The sequence below is a fragment of the Bombus terrestris genome, chromosome 17, assembly GCF_910591885.1.
Source record: "Bombus terrestris chromosome 17, iyBomTerr1.2, whole genome shotgun sequence".
NCBI classification, from domain to species: Eukaryota; Metazoa; Arthropoda; class Insecta; order Hymenoptera; family Apidae; genus Bombus; species Bombus terrestris.
Window position 1 is genome coordinate 9,882,721 of NC_063285.1, and position 19,836 is coordinate 9,902,556.

Below are 19,836 nucleotides of genomic sequence, written 5' to 3' on the forward strand. Positions count from 1 at the left end.
ATGTTTACCTCTACAGTAGAATAATCTTGCTACACGCAAAACCAATAAAAATAATGTTACTGAACATTGACATACAAGTATCATTATATCAATATTCATACTATACAAAACCTATACATTGTATACATATAATTATCCGTAATTTGTATTATAAACTATAATTTAATTAACATTAACATTGTTGTAACATGTAACTACCTTTTACCCCCTTTTTTTTTTTTAAGAAAAACAAAGTGAAACATAATGACAAAGCATTGAACAGTAAGGTAGAAGAAATAAAAACAACGATATTAATGGCTAAATATTTTATTCAAATATTTTAATGTTGTTTATTGTTGCTAAATATGGTTAAAAAAATAAGAACATAAAAAATCGGAACAAAAAAAATGTATTTTTAATGGTAAAAAAAGTTTTCGCTGCGGACAGGATTCGAACCTGTGCGGGCATAGCCCATCAGATTTCGAGTCTGACTCCTTAACCACTCGGACACCACAGCATCTGTTCAACCAATACTCTCTTTCGTTATTTACCCAGTTTTCTGACACGTTCACTAATTCTCTTCTTTACGTAAATGTTAGTTTTTACATATTTCACTAATTAAAAAATATATTTAGTATTCGTACTGATATACGTAACATTATTTTGTTCAACGATATTCATCAGCATTTGACACTTTCATACCAATGTACATCTGGAAAAATACTTTTCTGTGTCGATTTGGTTTATCCAAATCGGTCATCGATCATTAATTATACATAGAACGAACTTCCGCTCATACTGTCATTCGATATTTATAAACTGAATATTTATTTAAGCTGCGAGCCAACATTTAGAATTAATCTTACGTAATATTGATCCTCGGTGAATATTTCAGGAAAATTCCAATTCGAATCTAATACCCAATTTGATATTTATAATACGAATTTTCCATTTTGAGCGCGACAGTCGTCTGTGTAATTTAATTCCGTCGTGTTCCATTTCTATTTTAATTCGACCACGTACTTTCGTTCGTCTATTGGGTTGGCAACTAAGTGATTGCGGATTTTGTCATAAGATGGTAATGACAAAATCCGCAATCACTTAGTTTCCAACCCAATACAACTGCGAATAATTCAGAATCGTTTTTAATAATTTTCTAACTTTATAATCCTCGTATAATCCTGATGTTTCGCTGATGTAGTCTATCGATTATTAAGTTACAAAAATAGTATAGTAATTGTTCGTCGAAGCTAATGTCCAATTTGATATTTATAATATGAATTTTCCATTTGTATTTTAATTCATCCACGTACTTTTGATCGTCTATTGGGTTGGAAACTAATTGATTGCGGATTTTGTCATAAGATGGTAATGACAAAATCCGCAATCACTTAGTTTCCAACCCAATACAACTGCGAATAATTCAGAATCGTTTTTAATAATTTTCTAACTTTATAATCCTCGTATAATCCTGATGTTTCGCTGATGTAGTCTATCGATTATTAAGTTACAAAAATAGTATAGTAATTGTTCGTCGAAGCTAATGTCCAATTTGATATTTATAATATGAATTTTCCATTTGTATTTTAATTCATCCACGTACTTTCGATCGTCTATTGGGTTGGAAACTAAGTGATTGCGGATTTTGTCATAAGATGGTAATGACAAAATCCGCAATCACTTAGTTTCCAACCCAATACAACTGCGAATAATTCGGAATCGTTTTTAATAATTTTCTAACTTTATAATCCTCGTATAATCCTGATGTTTCGCTGATGTAGTCTATCGATTATTAAGTTACAAAAATAGTATAGTAATTGTTCGTCGAAGCTAATGTCCAATTTGATATTTATAATATGAATTTCCCATTTGTATTTTAATTCATCCACGTACTTTCGATCGTCTATTGGGTTGGCAACTAAGTGATTGCGGATTTTGTCATAAGATGGTAATGACAAAATCCGCAATCACTTAGTTTCCAACCCAATACAACTGCGAATAATTCGGAATCGTTTTTAATAATTTTCTAACTTTATAATCCTCGTATAATCCTGATGTTTCGCTGATGTAGTCTATCGATTATTAAGTTACAAAAATAGTATAGTAATTGTTCGTCGAAGCTAATGTCCAATTTGATATTTATAATATGAATTTTCCATTTGTATTTTAATTCATCCACGTACTTTTGATCGTCTATTGGGTTGGAAACTAATTGATTGCGGATTTTGTCATAAGATGGTAATGACAAAATCCGCAATCACTTAGTTGCCAACCCAATACAACTGCAAATAATTCAGGATCACTTTTAATAATCTTCTTTCCACAATTTTCTATTTTTATAATCCTCGTATAATCCTGATGTTTCGCTGATGTAGTCTGTCGATTATTAAGTTACAAAAATAGTATAGTAATTGTTATAGTAATTATTCGTCGAACCTAATATCCATTTTCATATTTATAATATAAATTTTCCACTTTGAACGCGACAGTCTTTGTTATTTAATTCCGTCGTGTTCCATTTCTATTTTAATTCGTCCACGTACTTTTATTCACCTATTGGGTTGGAAACTAATTGATTGCGGATTTTATCAATACTATCTAATGACAAAATCCGTAATCACTTAGTTGCCAACCCAATACAACTGCAAATAATTCGGAATCGCTTTTAATAATCTTCTTTCCACAATTTTCTATTTTTATAATTCTCGTATAATCCTGATGTTTGGCTGATGTAGTCTGTCGATTATGAAGTGACAAAAATAGTATAGTAATTGTTATAGTAATTATTCGTCGAACCTTATATTCATTTTCATATTTATAATATAAATTTTCCACTTTGAACGCGACAGTCTTTTTTATTTAATTCCGTCGTGCTCCATTTCTATTTTAATTCGTCCACGTACTTTTATTCACCTATTGGGTTGGAAACTAATTGATTGCGGATTTTATCAATACTACCTAATGACAAAATCCGCAATCACTTAGTTGCCAACCCAATACAACTATGAATAATTCAGAATCGTTTTTAATAATTTTCTAACTTTATAATCCTGGTACAATCCTGATGTTTGGCTGATGTAGTCTACCGATTATTGAGTCACAAAAATAGTATAGTAATTATTCGCCTAACGACGCTACTGGTCGTATAGGATGTCACTGGTGTCAGTGAAGTGTTGAGTGGGATGGGAAAACTTGAACCAAGAGCAATTGTCACTGTCTACGTAATTTCGTTTCTCTGGACAATTTTGCAGGAGCTGTCAGACCGGCTTGTCACACTCAAACGTCCCACTGTGCTTCACAACCCTGCATGCACGGTAGCCATTGTCTCGAGGGTTGGAACAGATTTCACTGCGATTGTACCGGAACACAATACACTGGTCCTACTTGCGGAAAAGGTAAAGAATTTTTCTTATAACGTCGCTTCTTGCTCTATGCACCTCGTACGATATGCGATATATAAAAATTTTATACGCTGAATGGTAATCGTAAAGGTAACATGTGACGTGTTAATACGCACAGTTATGCTTACTCGTTAATACGCACCGTAATTGCGTTTCTAACGAAAATGATGATTTTCACGATGGAGTTTGAATAATGCTATTTAAATTATCCGAGCAACGAGTTGCCAGTGTAACGTGATAATCCTGCGAGATAGTAAGATAATGCATTCTAATGCAATATTATTACAGGCGTAATAGCGGCACACTTATTTCCATTACTTTTATTCACATTATTTCGTTATCCTCGATTTTTATCGTTCGCGTTTCGTTCGAAATAAACGAAATTACACACATCATATTATTACGTTATATTAGCTTGGCAAAAAAATTCCTCTCGTTTTATAGGGAAATAACAGATGCGCTTTGCTTTATATCGTTTTTATTAAATTACGTATGATCTATTTTGTTCTAATTAAAAACACACGCGTTTTATAGATCAGGTTTCACTGTATAAAGACGTATAAAATTGTATAGAGATGCATCGTTCGTAAAAGAAAGACTTTTACGAAATAACCCAAGATATTATTAGCGCATTTACGTTCGTACAAATCAGCTGATCTTCTTTCTGTTTTCATCCAGACGCATCAACGTTGCACCTGAACGGGACGCAACAAATGACAGCGTTGATGCCAGAGGATTCGAAAACTCAGACCGAGGAGATTGTAGTTCGCTTCAAAACCACCAGACCACGTGGTCTTCTGCTAGCAACGAGTTTGGAAAACAGTTCGGATCGACTGCAAATCTACTTGGAAGAAGGCAAAGCGAAGATGCTGATTCACATCGGGGACAAGGAGAAGGTGAGTCGACGTGTTTCCAATTTTTCGCAAATTCCTTCCTAATCGAAAAAGAAATGGGAAACCGTTTATTTCATGCGCCAGATACACGCGCAAACGTGTAATATTTTACACATAAATCATATTTGAAGCTTTATCAAAGAGTTGTAATAAAAAGAATATATACAAATCCACAATCAACATAATCGTCCGTTTTTGTCGCGTACGAAACTCACAACGCTGAAAGATCCCAACGTGGTCATCAACCGTGCAACTCTCAGTTTCAAAACGTTCGCCGTTTTTTCCCCTACAAAACTGCCAATGGTAAAAAGTTGAATTTATTACTACGAGCATTAATCGACTATGAATTTATAGCACTGCCGAAGAAACCGATTTGATTTCCATCGCTTTCTAATCCGCCTTCATCGACGTGCTCAGATGATCCGCGTTGCCTTCTTATCACAGCAGCTGATGTTTGACGAGCAGCTTCGATTTACGAATTGACGAACATCGCCATCTCAAATTTCCTTCTCCGAAAGATACGACGACGTTACATCGAGGATTAACGTGACATTAGAAAGAAAACACGAAAATGAACTTTGGTCAGATCTTGGCCAGCTCGATACTTGTGATGTTCTTAGTTGAAAATGCTACCTTTTTGGGAGAACTACCTGCTACGCTGGTTGCCTGCCGGTATTGTTTAAGCCGGTCTCGTTAGAGATCCGAGAACATCGTGGTACCGGTAGAAATAACACAGTAGAATACTGTAAAAGAATATTTCGTTACGTAAAGCATTTCAGCCTTTTTGCGGTGAAGTTGTTTCTCTTACCACAGTGCCACCAACAGCGTAATATTCAAAGAAGAAGCTTTGGTAAGGGAGGGATGCTGGTCTAAAACCAAAAGCCTTTCAACGAGATGTTTCGTGATTTAATTAGTTACGAGACTCGCGGCTAGGCTAAGAAAAAACGAAAGGGGATTTGCTGTTGTCAGATTTAGACTTTGCTACCTTTCGACCTTATGTTGAAGTTGTTACATTAACTAGGTATGCGAGCATTCGCTTAGTTTTTACAGAGTACGCCATTTTATTTTCTTCTCTATTATTGTTATTGTATGTAATATTAGTTGTTATTATTATCATTGTTATATACAATACACTGCCACTTAGAGCTTAATCAGAAGTGGAAATGGCACGTTGGTAAATGGTAACTCTGTTCTGTGCTATTTACCAGGACAAAATTGATTTGAGGTACAAGATTATGACTTTCTCATTTTTCTTTCCCAATCTGCCGCTCAACAGCCGCTTTAAGCTTAGAAAACGTGCCGACAGAATCGGGAAACTGCGCAGATGAAGAGGACGATGCGAGCTCAGACGATTGCGAAACTATAAACTCTCGCTCTTAAAATAAATATGGTTCGTGTGCATGGTGGATTCTTAGTAGCAACGTGCGAGGCATTTGGCGGTGCTCGGAGCAAATTGAAATCCGCAGGTTCCGTGGTACGCGATAACGCATGAAAATTCCAACGACCTTGCTCATCCCGTGCACCATCGTAATTCATCGGTTCATTCGGCTGGTTTTTCCGCGATGGAATAAATTGACTGTAAAAATTCAAATCGAACGAAAATAGACGCGGCCGATAGAGCCACGTGTATTCATAATTCATAGCTCGCCCGGAGCTCCAAGTCCTCCGGCGGAAGGTGCTGTTGGAACAGAGAGACGCTAGACGTTGCACCGGTGCATATAATATTCAATCGTGAAGTAATAGTTTGCTTCCTGTACCCAACTGGATCCTGGGTTCCCGTAAACTGATTCCTGGTTTAAAAGACTCTGATGGACCAAACTGTTATCGAAAGAACACCTGCAGAGTCTTCTGCTCGACCCTCACGACAGAATTTAGATTCATAAATTCACGTGTTTATTATTGCGATTAAAGAGAATGGAACTTAAGTAGCAGCAGGTTTGTTTTACGACGAGTATTCTGTTTTAAATATTTCCTACTCTTTTGCAGATGTTGTGCAGTTTTGCACGTTACATGGATTTTGTAGACTACCGGATAATTAAAAAATAATGCTTGTCTAAGAACTGCTTGACAGAGGCGTGCACGTCTGGACATTACACAAAGGATGAGCTGTTTTCTACATTTTTCACATTTAACTCTTGGATGGCGATAGAGCAACGAGTAATTCAGAGGTTCAAGATCATTTTAGGAAATAATGTCCCAAGAGACAGCTGACAAATCTTGTACCGTACAAAGGATGGTTAGAAGCAAGTCACAAAAGAATGTTCAGTATAGAATGATAAAAAGCTGCAAGAAGATAACAACATTTGTATCATCAGCAGAAGAAGAAAGAAAACGATAAAAAGATGGTAGCAAGAGTGGAAGCTTAAAAGCAGGCACACGAGGATACTGTGATAATTGTCAGGGTGTACCTTGTCATACGTTCTGCCGTTTATTTCTCCATAATACTGCGACGAGCGTTGCAGTTTCCATTGGAGGAAAGTCGGCACGCTCTGTGTTCGTTATTTAATCAATGCGGCTGTCTGCTCGCTTCATTTTACCCGAGTCCAATGTGTGCTTCGTGTCACCAGACGTTTCGCCCTTCTGCAAACTGGAACCGCGAATGCGAGCAGCTTATGTACGTTGAAACAACATTGTGCAAGCGTACAGAACGCCGCGTGCTTGCAAGTTGCCAGCGAGTTGTTTCCAATTGCAGTGTCTGTCAAATTTCGAATACGCCAAGAGTCAGGGGAACGCGTTTCTTCGGCTGTTGAGCCAAAAACGAGATTAAAGTGGCGAATGATCTTGGGAAAGATTTGCTCTTCTCTTTAAATAGCCAGACAATCGCGTCGATATAACAATGTATCAATATTATAATAATTAACGAAATGATAACGTAAATGTTTCAAGCAGTTGTTTACGAATTACGTATAAAGCTCGATAACGTGAAATAAACATTTAATCGGCAGATTCTGATAAAATGCTGTAAAATACATCAGACACCGTCATCGACGTAATTACAGTCAGTGGAAACATTTATGCAATTTCTCAGAGTGCGTTTTCTAATTGAAATATTGCGAAATCGAAACGAATAATTTCCACTTTAATTTGATCAACTAATTTCCAATGTGTTTGAAACGCGTTTATTTCGATTGGATCAGCGTGTGCTTTACAGCTTCGACTATGTTTGATGCGGTTACGTGCTGGAATGTTCAGTGCCAGACAAGTAACTGACGTACAAGCGTTGCAAAGATTGTTGTAAAAAGTCGAAGGCAGAGAAATTATTATATAAGTATTATGTCCCTTTTCCTAGGAATAATTGCCTGCATATTTTATTATATTAATTAATATTTAACGTATGACTAAGTATTAATTACATACATTTTTCATTATATAACATTTGGAATAAGTTAATAATTCTTAGAGCTGTTAATAGCTTCTCCAAGATTTTTACATTGTTTAAATAATATTAAGGGCACCTATTATGGGCAAAATATTTGAAAATCTAATAGAAAATGCTGGCAACTTTTGAGCAGGGACCGTGCGTTGGAAGATAAAAAGAACAGTAGTTAGGCGTGCAAGTAATTTTGAATTAAAATTTCATTCAATTTGACGCCGTTTGAACAAATCTCCTTGGATATTATGTTAGACGTTTCGAATGTTGTTAGCGAACAGATTCGTCGGTGAAAATCGAGTTCGGAATACAGTTGCGAGCGCACACATTCCCATTCCCGGTGGAAACTAGTCGAAGCTGTAGAATACAACCGCGTGCGATTAGAGGAGGCTGTAATTTACGTTTATGTTTCAATCTCGGCCTCTACACGGTCTCGATAATTGAACGGAATAATTGATACGATAATGAACATTTCAATTACCCTGGCCAACCGTGAATTCTCTTACAATTATATGTATATAGCAAGTCTGTATATATTAAGAAAAATTTGCATACGTAACGTCGTAGCTCATAAAGAGAATGGAGTTAAAAAATAAGAGAAATGGGTCTAATAATTAAAGATTGTGAGGGAAAGACGCGATAAATCGTATTATTCTTTGATCGTATTGTTTTACAAAGAAACAACTTGAGGTTACAACTGTCGAGTAATTTCATACTAAGTCAATAGGATATTTTATCTTGCGTTGTGAAAGCTCTGTTTTCATTTCGACTTGGCTGCTGAAAGCTTTCAAACGTTAAATTACTACGACGACCATAAGCGAAAGAAAGTTGAGAAAGTACCGAGTGCTTGGAAGAATTTCTAGAGGCAGATTATTTCACTGTTTTATCCTGCGTACATAAACATAATGTGATTATAAACATAAAACATAATTATTTTTTCTGCAACTGTCTAATATACGACAAATGAAACTGAATTTTGCTGACTGTACACTGTACGTGTATAGCTGCCACTGTACAAAATATCTCGATTCAGCGGATCTAGCAGCTCGTGTAATATTAAAATCCTTCTTTTTGAACATAAAATTGCATCAAAGTGAGTAGAGTAATTAATAAAGCATCTCGTGTAGCATAAAATTCATGAAATTTAACAAGAATGGACTTAGCTTGTTCTCTGCGAGCTTAAAAATTCAAAGCTTGAACTCTTGCAATAGGAAAATTATTAATCCAGTGTAAATTATGCTCCACTTTTATGCAGAATTTTTGGGAAAAAATTTACATTAAGAGAGAGAGAAAGAAATATCGATATATTAAAGTACATAATGCAAATTCGACGGTATCACTGTGAATCTTATCAATCAAATAAATAACATTGTATTACATTTGAATTACGTTCACGTATGTGGAAATAGATTCGGAGCTGTCCGACTGGTAAACAGATAGAAACGAGAATTAGGTCAGTGGGTGAACGTTGTGTGCCAATTAAATGGGTCGAATTAATTAACGGTGCGCGAAATTACCTACCCACACTTGGGTTATAAATTGGAAAACGAAATTGGGAAAGGACCCGGTGAAACGTTCGAATAACCAGCGCGAATATATTAAACTGCAAGGTTGAGCTCGATCAACTTCGTGTCTGTAATTATTGATCTTAACTTGATTGAAACTCATCGATCGACAGATTTTTTTAATCACAAATATCCCAGTATTCCCTTATATATTCGTATTAAGCAATAAAAGATAAAAGGAAATTGAAAGGAAGAAGGTTAAAGGAAAAGGAAAAATGTCGATGGAGAGTTTCAATTTGTTGCAATTGAAATTTCTTCTCTGTGCAAATTTCAGAGTAGAAAGATTATGGTTGGATCGTGATGAAAAAAGGTAAAATGTAAATGAAAGCAAAGATTCGGTAATTAATAGAAGATAGCTGCAGGTAAAATTGTTGAGCAATTTTAGACGATAGAAACGCCTACATTGTGAAGACAGAAACTAATATTATTACATAGCAAATTCTTCATTTCTCATCTGCAAAATATCATAAGAAATTAAGTTCCCATGGTTAAATGAAATTGCAATGGATAAGCAGAAAATAAGAAGACGAAAAGAGGGAGAAACAATTATAATTAACTTAGGAATTAAATTATTAAAACGCTACAACTTTACAAGCATCGATTCGTTTGATTGACAAAAACAATTGAGCTATTTATTATTAAAATTTAAAATTTATATTATTTAAAATTAATATTTATATTAATATTAATAAAATTTGTATATTTAAAATTAAAATTTATTATTAAAATAGAAGATGAATTGTAATTGACAAAGGCAATTGAATTATGACCAGATATAATATAAATACCTGTTATCAATATGGTAAAAATTGTTCAGCTAAAAAGTTACGATTAATTTAGTGCAGTTATTATACACGAGTATGAATGTTAAATTTTCCTTCGTTCGCCACTGTGTACTTTTTCTCCTGTATGATGGAAACTTCTCTTTTCTCACTGAAAAAGTTTCATCATAACTATATAACTTTTATTCTATAGTTAAAATGGTATTTCTTGGTTGATGGTAGAACTATAGACGAAAGTAGGACGAGCTATGCGATAGGCGAGAGGTTGAAAGTTGACGAATCTGCATTAAGCATCGATCGATAAAAGAATCGGCGATCTGACCTCGAGGTCGGCCAGCGATTTATTTTTCGACCAAGTGGAGGCATCGCGATTGCAAAATTAGTCACGCGCATTCGGAAGCTCGTTTGGATGATCAAAAGTAAATGAAAAGCTTAAAAAAAAAAAATGACACTGCGTTTAGAAATTCCACTCGATAAAACGATCGACGAAGATCGTAAGGCGAGCTGTGTGATTTTCTGAAAAATATATTTTTAAAAAATAGAGTAGTATATCTGATACGTAGACTATATTTTCTTGCGAACGTTTGGAAATTCTTCCGAAATGTTCAGTGTGATGGAAAGTTCGTATTGGTAAAATTCTCTGCTTATTCCATCTTCGTGAAATCTCGATGCTTCTCGCATAAATCTGCTCGATACGATTGGTATATTATCAGAAATTAAATCGAAGAATTAAATAGAGAAAATGAAATAATAAAATGAAACTTAATAACGGAACAACAATGAAAATTAACCGGTTCTGTAAACACATTCCCATAATTGCTAGGTTTAATTAAATATGTATATTTTGTTTCAAAGAATTCACGTTTTAAATCACAGTGTCTGAAATTGATATCAAAATCGATCGTCGATATTGAACGAAGATGAAGTGAGACACGGATAAAAAGATCGTTTCTGCCTCTCATTCGTCAAATGTTTTATGATTTTTAAGTATCAGACAACAAATTAGAAAACAAGATTTATCCTGGAAGCAAATAAAGCGAGATTCAATGAGGCGATCGTACGTATGCGGAAATGTATTTGCGTGCAATTTGCACAAATCGAGAATCGAAACACTGTGAATAGAGATGCCAGTGAATGTCGAATAAATGATGGAAACAATATGAACAAGTTAGTGCTGCAAGCAGATGGAATCACCAGCAGAACTCCATTATCTGCGTTACACGCGTATGCACGTGTGTACACGTGTCACAGGTGATATATGCACGTACAGTTATTCAAGCTAATTACGAGGGCCCATTATCTAGATAATAAACAGATCACTATGGTTTTCATTGGTATTTAATATAAGGTGGGTTCATTGCAGTAATCCGGACCATCATAAACACATTTAACATGTCGGTTTTGTCTCTTTTTCTTTGCTGTCGTATCATAGCAGTGGTTCTATAGCAATCAACGAAAAATTCAGAAATTCTGATGAAGAAACTGTTAACATATTTGTAGCTTGTAAAACAGGCAGTTTTCTTATTTGAAATCGACGTAGGAAACTTCGAAACGCAATTTCAAAATTCATTAGTTAATGTGCAAGAAATATCAGACGAATTTTAAACTTATAAGCTGTTGAGTAGGGAGCGCAAAGTTTAAGTTAAAACCAGTTCTATCGGACGTTGTTAAGGATGAATTAAATCTTATCTAGAATTTTCATGGCCAATAATAGCGTTTTACTTAACCAAAAGTCTTTTCAGCCGAGAACAACGTGTAAAATTCTATGACGAAAAACCAGTTTGATAATATGTTTTTCCACGATATTTTCATTGTGGAGAACTAAAGACTTGGTGACAAAAAATATCCCATCGTATTTTACATATCTTGATTGGATATAAAAATTTTCTGCATTGGAAAATAATTGGCGAAGTTTCTCATAAAATTTCTGAAAAACTCATCGAAGACAAATAATCCCAAACTTTTCATTAAGATATTCTAATTAAGTTTTACCTCGATCCCTGGAATATTTGTGGTTCTGCAATCAACATCAACCTAACATAGTCTTCTCCTAAAATTTGCATCTCGCCTTGTTGGTCGGGAAAAGTCGATTCCAATGACTCGCGAAAATATTTGCACATTTGCCACTGGAAAATTTTTATGAATATATTATGCGCGTTATACGAAGCTTTTTAAAGCTCTAAAATTTTTAACCGATCTGAATACGCGTACCAAAGTCACAAACGATTTATTGCAAATGTACATTTATCAAAAAGTTGTTATACGTAGCTTAGCAATGCAGCGAATAATTAATTGGTGGTACAAATACTTTGGTGATCTTTGCATAGTGTATACTTGTACAGTAAATATCTCGTAGCTTCCAAGAATATTTTTAGACTTCTTCTAAACTTTGCCAACATAACCTAGTTAATTAATTCTGCCTCGTTATTACGCAACTTATTACACTAATTAATTATTAAATTATACTGCATATTATTACAATAAGAAATTTCAAAACACACGCGATATATCCACAAAAGGTTTCCACGAGGTGTCAAATACCTTCACAAGCCTGTCTAAATTAACTTTGTTCTCAAAAAGCTCCTATGTAATTGAGATATTCTTTCAAATCACTGTACGGTATATTTATAAAATGTTCCTACAGAATGTTCAAATACTTTCGCTACATTCCGTATAACACACGCGATATATCCACAAAAGGTTTCCACAAGGCGTTAAATACCTTCACAAGCCTGTCTAACTTAACTCTGTTCTCAGAAAGCTCCTATATAATTGAAACATTCTTCTAAATCACTGTATGGTATATTTATAAAATGTTCCTACGGAATGTTCAAATACTTTCGCAAGCTTGTTTAACGTGACTCTGTTCTCAAAAAGCTTCTATATAATTGAAACATTCTTCTAAATCACTGTATGGTATATTTATAAAATGTTCCTACGGAATGTTCAAATACTTTCGCAAGCTTGTCTAACTTAACTCTGTTCCCAGAAAGCTCCTATATAATTGAAATATTCTTCTAAACCACTGTACGGTGTATTTATAAGATGTTCCTACGGAATGTTCAAATACTTTCGCGAGCTTGTCTAACGTGACTCTGTTCTCAGAAAGCTCCTATATAATTGAAATATTCTTCTAAACCACTGTACGGTATATTTATAAAATGTTCCTACGGAATGTTCAAATACTTTTGCTGCGAATGAAACACGAATTCGTAGAACACGAATTTGGGCAGGCGGAAGAAAACATGGGAGGAACGGAGGGGAAAATGGAGGGAAATACGATTAGTTGACCTAAAGAGATACCGTGGAAATTAACGCAGGGAGAGCAGAGTTGATCAGGTAAGCTGATTTGCCGCGGAGAAAATTCTTTGTAGCCGGCTGAATATTCAAATAGCGAATTTTAATTAAAATTTGCCCCCGTTCGTCAAATATTTACGATCCCCTGATCAATTTCCGGGAAGGTTCCGCTTCCGCCCCTACGCCCCCAACTCGTTCAACCTCTCGATCCCTCACTTTTTTCCCCATTTCTCTCGATCGTCGCGTTCCGCATCATCTCTATTTATTTTCTTTCGACTACGTCCGACGAGTTTTATCCGTGGAAAACAAACGGACCGGAAGTAATGTGCCGGAGTCGTCCTTGGAAATAATTCTTCCGGAGAGTAGCGAACGAACCACTCCTTTTCTCTTTCTCTCCTGAGCTCGTACGTTTGTTTCTCTTCACGAGAAGAGTGCAGCCAGCCAAGTTGTCGTGTCTCTCTCGCTTTTTTCTTCCTCTCCTTTACGATCGGAGATCGTTCTTCCGGTTTTCCTCGAGAAGGAGGAGGAACTTCTCCGCCGATGGATCGTCGAAGGAAGAAGCAATCGAAGAATGAACGCGATAAGGCGAGAACCTTTGCTTCACGAGCTCGTGAAAGACTTGGGTACTCGACACAGATATTTCCTCGACTCGGACCGTGTTAATTTTCTCTGCAACGATAGACCGGAAGTCTACCCGCTGCCATTGTAACCTGCTTTTCGTTCCAAGCTACACGTAGAACACTCGGGTCGTTGTACGAGTTTGTTGCAAAGGAAGATGTTGTTTGGGTTTGTTGTAATTCGCGTACGCGTTGACGACAAAAGATTTCAGGCGACTAAGTGCAGCTTTTTCTTCTTCATTCTTCCTAAATCAAAAGCTCGAGTTGACAAGCTTGTTAATTCAATTATTTCCTTAAAAGTAGCAAATTTACGTAATACATGAGGAATTATAAGGAAAATTTCTTCATTTTTTATTCGCAGAGACGAAGAGAATTAAACATAAAGCTATTTACGTAATATTTATTCAAGCAGCTGTAGGATGTAAAGACATAAAAATGCATAGTTTCGTCGGTATAAAACGATAATCATATAAAGCGACGAGATAGAAAGCTACACGTGGAACTAGAGGAAACCTAATTCCTCGTTTCGTCATTTCGAAAATATTTTATTCTTCGTTTATAAATGATGAGCGATAGAAACGTCGAATAAATTCTAATAAAATCTGGCGTTATTAAAAATTCGATGTCACAGTCTTGATTGATTGATCATTGTTCGATTCTAACTGCGATCGATGACCGTTGGTTGAATAATCGTATTAAGTTTACGTCTGCGATCTGTTTCATTGATTGATCGCAATTACAATCGGCAAAGGCCTGTTGCCGGTGCACAATGCGTTATAATTAAACACGAATCACCGCTTGAAAAGCTATAAATCAAAGGCCGTGTTCAGAGAAGTATTTTTGAGAAAAATGCAGCTTCGGCACAAACGGAATCGCCAACTGATTTATTAAATTTATTCCGTGGCAAACAACATATATCCATACATATCCTGCAATTAGCTTCGAAACTTCCATCAATTCCGCAGTTCTCGTTCCCCTAGTTCGTATCGTCTGTGATTTCGTAGAATCGAAGAACTAAATTTGATTAAATGTCACGCGGTGTATCAATGTCCGACTCTTTATTTTTCGCAATTATTCTCTTCCATCGAATATCCACGTTGCACAGATGTGGATTTGTCCTTTGACCATCTCATATTAGCTTGTCCCGTTATAAAGTGTCTCTCTTTCACAAACATTTCTTTTATAACAATGATTTTTACAACCTAATTTTCCAAACGCTGTACTCTTCGTCTTAATGGAACAGAAGGGAGCATTATGATTATTATTATTATTATTAAATATATGATAAAACGAAAGAACTTTTACGAAAACTTGGCAATCAAGGATAATCGAATCGTCATTGGCAACACGAATTTCCGATTTTCCAATACGCGTGTCTGTTTAACAGGCGTCAAAACTATAATCACCGAACGAAAGCCACCGGGAAAAAGGTACGAAGCTCGCGATACGAACCTATTTTTAAAGAAACCTGTCCCTTGCCTAACCCTGACCCAGCGAAATTGTTTATGGAGCAACAACTGCGTCGAATTTTCAACGATATTTTTAATAATCCGCCGATCCGACCAGCCAATCAGCACCACCAGCCTTGCGATAAAACAACAGGTAAAAAGACGCAGGCCGTCTGACGATCGATAAACCCTATCGCGTGGCGTGGCATGATTGAACGCTTTATGCAGCTGCGATTTCCTGCGCCGAGCCAAGCGGAGCCGATGAATTCGATAAAGCTGGATCGAGCTCGAGCACCGCGACAAAACGTCCCTTAATTGCCGGATTGATTCGTAGGTAGCGGCAGAGACGCGCGATTATCGGAGCGTGAGTCGGCGATAAAGTTGCCCCGGGGAGGACCGTAATATCCGTCTACTGATAGACTTTCTATGTAATTTCACTTGGCTCTCGCTGGTAAGAGTGCTTTTTCACGTCACCTCCGTGAACCTTCTCAGCCAGTTTGGCTGACGACGTCAGATTTCAAAGCTTTTGTTATTCCAATCGTCGCTGCCGCCGCCAAGTTGCGCCTTCTTCTTCCCCCAGCCAAGTGAAGATTCCGATCTTAGGAGGACAAATTGCAGCGATTCGTTCGTACCGAGATAATTAGATATTTGCAATAAGGAACAGTCGCTAGATTTTTATGAGCTCGGAGTATGTTATCAAGGTCAGGATACTGCACAATTTCTGTCAGTCTTAGTTTCCACCTCGTTGCCACTTCGCCTTCAAAATGTTCAGGCCAAGTCAGGATTCCAGCAACTTTGTTTGTTGTTAATAGCAACTTTGATGAGAGTAGAACAGTTAGATGCTTAGAACGAGGAGGAGCTCGTGGATTTTTATGAGCTCGGAGTATGATACCAAGGTTAGGGTACTGCACAATTTCTGCCAGTCTTAGTGTTCATCTTTCGCTAAGTTGTCATTTCGCCTTAGAAGCGTTCGAGCCAAGTCAGAATTCTGATCTCGTGTGGACAAACTGCTGGACAATTTTAATAGTAACTTTGATGAGAGTAGAACGAGGAGGAGCTCGTGGATTTTTATGAGCTCGGAATATGTAACCAAGGTTAGGGTACTGCACAATTTCTGCCAGTCTTAGTGTTCATCTTTCGCTACGTTGTTACTTCGCCTTCAAAATGTTCAGACCAAGTCAGGATTTCAGTAACTTTGTTTGTTGTTAATAGCAACTTTGATGAGAGTAGAACAGTTAGATGCTTAGAACGAGGAGGAGCTCGTGGATTTTTATGAGCTCAGGATATATATTACCAAGGTCAGGGTACTGCATAATGCTATGGAATTCTATTTGCGAAGAGCGTGGCTATGAAGGAGCATTCTAAACACTCGTTTGATATTTCATCCTGGTTGTTCCTTCCGTTCAGACTTGGCAATTTTATGAAATATAAAGAAATTGATGTAATTACGAAATTACAACGAACCACTCTTCCTCTCTTCGTGAGTTAACACTTCGTGTTCTTAAATTGCCACACGGCATGCTATTATAACGTGTTATATTTTTTAATATCTGTCATTAACCTACATCTCCTATCGCGTTCATCGTTAAAAACCAGAATCCTCCTCGAGAAGGCTAAAACCTAACAGAACTGAGCTTAATAAAACAACCCAATGATTATGATAAATATATTGAGATACGTATAATTATATGTGCCAGACTAAGTTAGCTGCGTAGTAGTGATACTTGTACGTGAATATCAATGTGTGGAAGTATGTGTGTCTCGAAAACAAATGAACATAAACTGTTCAGTTAACAATCTGGTATGGAAGAAGGTGAGACGCGTGCAGGTGTGTATCGATGAATATCTTTGAAATCGCTTATCAAATAAATATATAACTATTCTAATACGAATTCTAAATGTAAATTTAGCGTTCCTATACCATTATTTCGGCTGTCAAGATCCAAAATTCTCGACAAAATATTTCATGTGTAAACACATCTCTTTTGATTCTGTCGGACAAACTATGTATCTCAGAAGAGAGTATACTAATCTCGTCTAGAGATGATAGTGAATTTGATCGGGGACGAGCGTGACCGTCGTCGATCGGAAGCCCGCCAGCCGCAGCGATTGAAAATAACAGCGAAATTTCAGAGGCGAGCACGAGCGATAGCTGGCGGTGCAAAGGTGACGTCAGATGACAAACGCGTGTCAGATGCCACGTGATAGATGAATATCGCGGCTGGCAGCGTAGACCAAACCAGTTAGCAGATAGTGACGAGTTGGCCGGATTTATGGTGGTTTAACCAAACGAGAGAGGCTCCGTGTTGTTAGTTTATCGATGCTACTCCTCGCTATGGTTAACTGTACGCGTATCGAGGATCGTTGAGCGAGCTCTGAACATCGGACCCTGCATACATTTCACCTATCCTCTGGCGTTACGAAAATACACACGCAGCCAAAGCTGGATTTGCCGTAATCGCCACGCCGCTCTCCCTTCAAAATCCTCTTGTCCGTTTCGTCAAGAAAATTCAAGAAAATCGCAAGAGAAATTTTTCTGATTTTGTTTACGGTGTGCGTTAAACGAATGGCCGTCTTCCGAGCTCCTTGCCAGTGAAATATTCTCGCAGCGCGTTATTTAAGAGCGATAATCCCTGGGAATAAAAGGAAGTTGTTACCATTTACCCGGAAAACCACGGGGAAGTTGAAATGGCTCGAGTGCAGAGACGAAAAAGCGGTCGAACTTGTCGTGTTTTCGCCATTTAATAAAATAAACGATATGAATATAAGAATCTGATCTAAAGCACAGTTACCATAAATCGTGAAAATGGAGAATTTCCTACCGAAATAATTACAATTTCTTATTTGTTAATTGCCGTTTCTTCTTTGTTAATTGATGAACGCGCGAAGGTAAAACGTAGGACGATTGCGTGCTTCGTAGGTTGTCGCGGGCTACCGCACGGCCGATAGAAAAATGGCACCTATGACACGAGTGGCATTCGAAATTCCGTCATGCAGTGCGACCGACCGAGACCAACACACGTCCGACTGATCGCGTTGCTTTCCGCTGCCATAAATCCCAGACGGACTCGTTCGTCGTCGGGCGAAAATTATTTGAAACTGCCTCATACGGCGGTCGTGCGTGCAAACTCCGAAACGATACTCTACGTTTCGGCCAATCGACTCAGCAATATTTCCACGCGCTGTCGTTCCATCGACGAGTACTTCCGTCCTTTCCGTATCTCAAAGTAACATTTTCCATGTGCTTCGCTTATAATTCCTTCGTCGTCCAAAATTACGAGAATACTCAGAGTCCCGGCTGAGTCCTCGGAAACGACCGATTTATATGTCGCAGAATCTTTTATAACGTCGTGCCGATTCGTACGTCGATCCACTGCGGTAATTCTGCAATAAAATAATTTTTTATCACAATCAGAGCATGTTAATTTGCTGCATTTGTAATTGGAATGGGAAACTTGATGGCGAACTCTGTTCGACAGAGTGGAATTTCAGGTCTTCCATTTCTCAGGTCTCAGGGCTCTCAATTCCTTGGAAAGTAGGGCAAAAATTGAGCTCGCCTCGTCAGATGGTCGATGTGTAATTGCGCGAACTAGAATCGGTGGTCTAATGCCTCGTCACTGGTGCAGACCATTTTGCTACGCAGTGTTCCTGCCATTTTGCCAAACCAGTTCAAACCGTAACAACTGGATATGGCAGAAGAAGCTTCTACCAATTCAGAAACTACCCTGTCGCTACAATAATCGATAGCTTCTATCGACAAATTATTATTAATATTATTTGTAACGAGATTGTTGGGTCTGTTGGACACAACCTCACTCGCTTTTCGTCGTTTCTCGACGCAGCTCACGCGAGTGAAAAAGCCACGTAGACGTTTCCGCGGCTTTCCGCTCCTCGCGATGTTCTACCAGGTCGTCCGGAAAGTATTTTTCGTTTCATAAAGAAACAATGGTTGCACAAGATTCCTCGTTTTATATTATTTTATCAAATTACGAATTAAGATCACAACGTTCGATGACGTGTCTGTAAAAGAAAGACACTTTCCGGACAACCTAGTGTCTAAAATGGACGAATGAAATATTTCTGTGCCTTAATTTATTACTTCACCGTCGATGAAATTATTTGAAATCGATTGGCTTAGAATCGGCGAACCGTGCGTACAGTTGCTCGCTAATTAGCCGTAATTAGAAATCAGCTGTGACGTAACGAGCATATCGCCACACCGCGTAGAAAGCTTCTCAGGGCTGTGCGAGTGATGCAACGGTTCAAGGAGAAGCTCACGAAAGAGTTAAGGGCTTAATGAACAACCCTTGAAAAATAGCCTCGTTATATTTTCTTAATGGCCGGCGATCGCACCGTGCTAATTGCTCACGCTCAAGTGTCCATTATTGCATCCGCGCGGTGTAATTCAATCGGCACGTTTCCGCCCGAGATATTTTCATCGCGCGAATTTCCTCGGCGTTCCAGCTGTTTCATCCTGCAACACG

General features: G+C 37.4%; 1 protein-coding gene and 1 non-coding gene across 11 annotated transcripts in view; one reads left to right on the forward strand and one right to left on the reverse strand.

The window, feature by feature from the left end:
• Nucleotides 1-19,836, forward strand: part of LOC100646013 (neurexin-1) — a 636,909-nt gene that overhangs the window by 482,739 nt on the left and 134,334 nt on the right. For all 10 annotated transcript variants that reach the window (XM_048413687.1, XM_048413689.1, XM_048413690.1 and 7 more), the window contains 2 exons: nucleotides 3,231-3,374; nucleotides 4,059-4,276. In XM_048413687.1, coding sequence (XP_048269644.1) covers nucleotides 3,231-3,374; nucleotides 4,059-4,276 — 362 coding nt within the window. The remainder of the gene's footprint in view (nucleotides 1-3,230; nucleotides 3,375-4,058; nucleotides 4,277-19,836) is intronic.
• On the reverse strand, nucleotides 415-496 carry TRNAS-CGA. Its single transcript has one exon. It is a non-coding gene; the product is annotated as a tRNA-Ser (tRNA).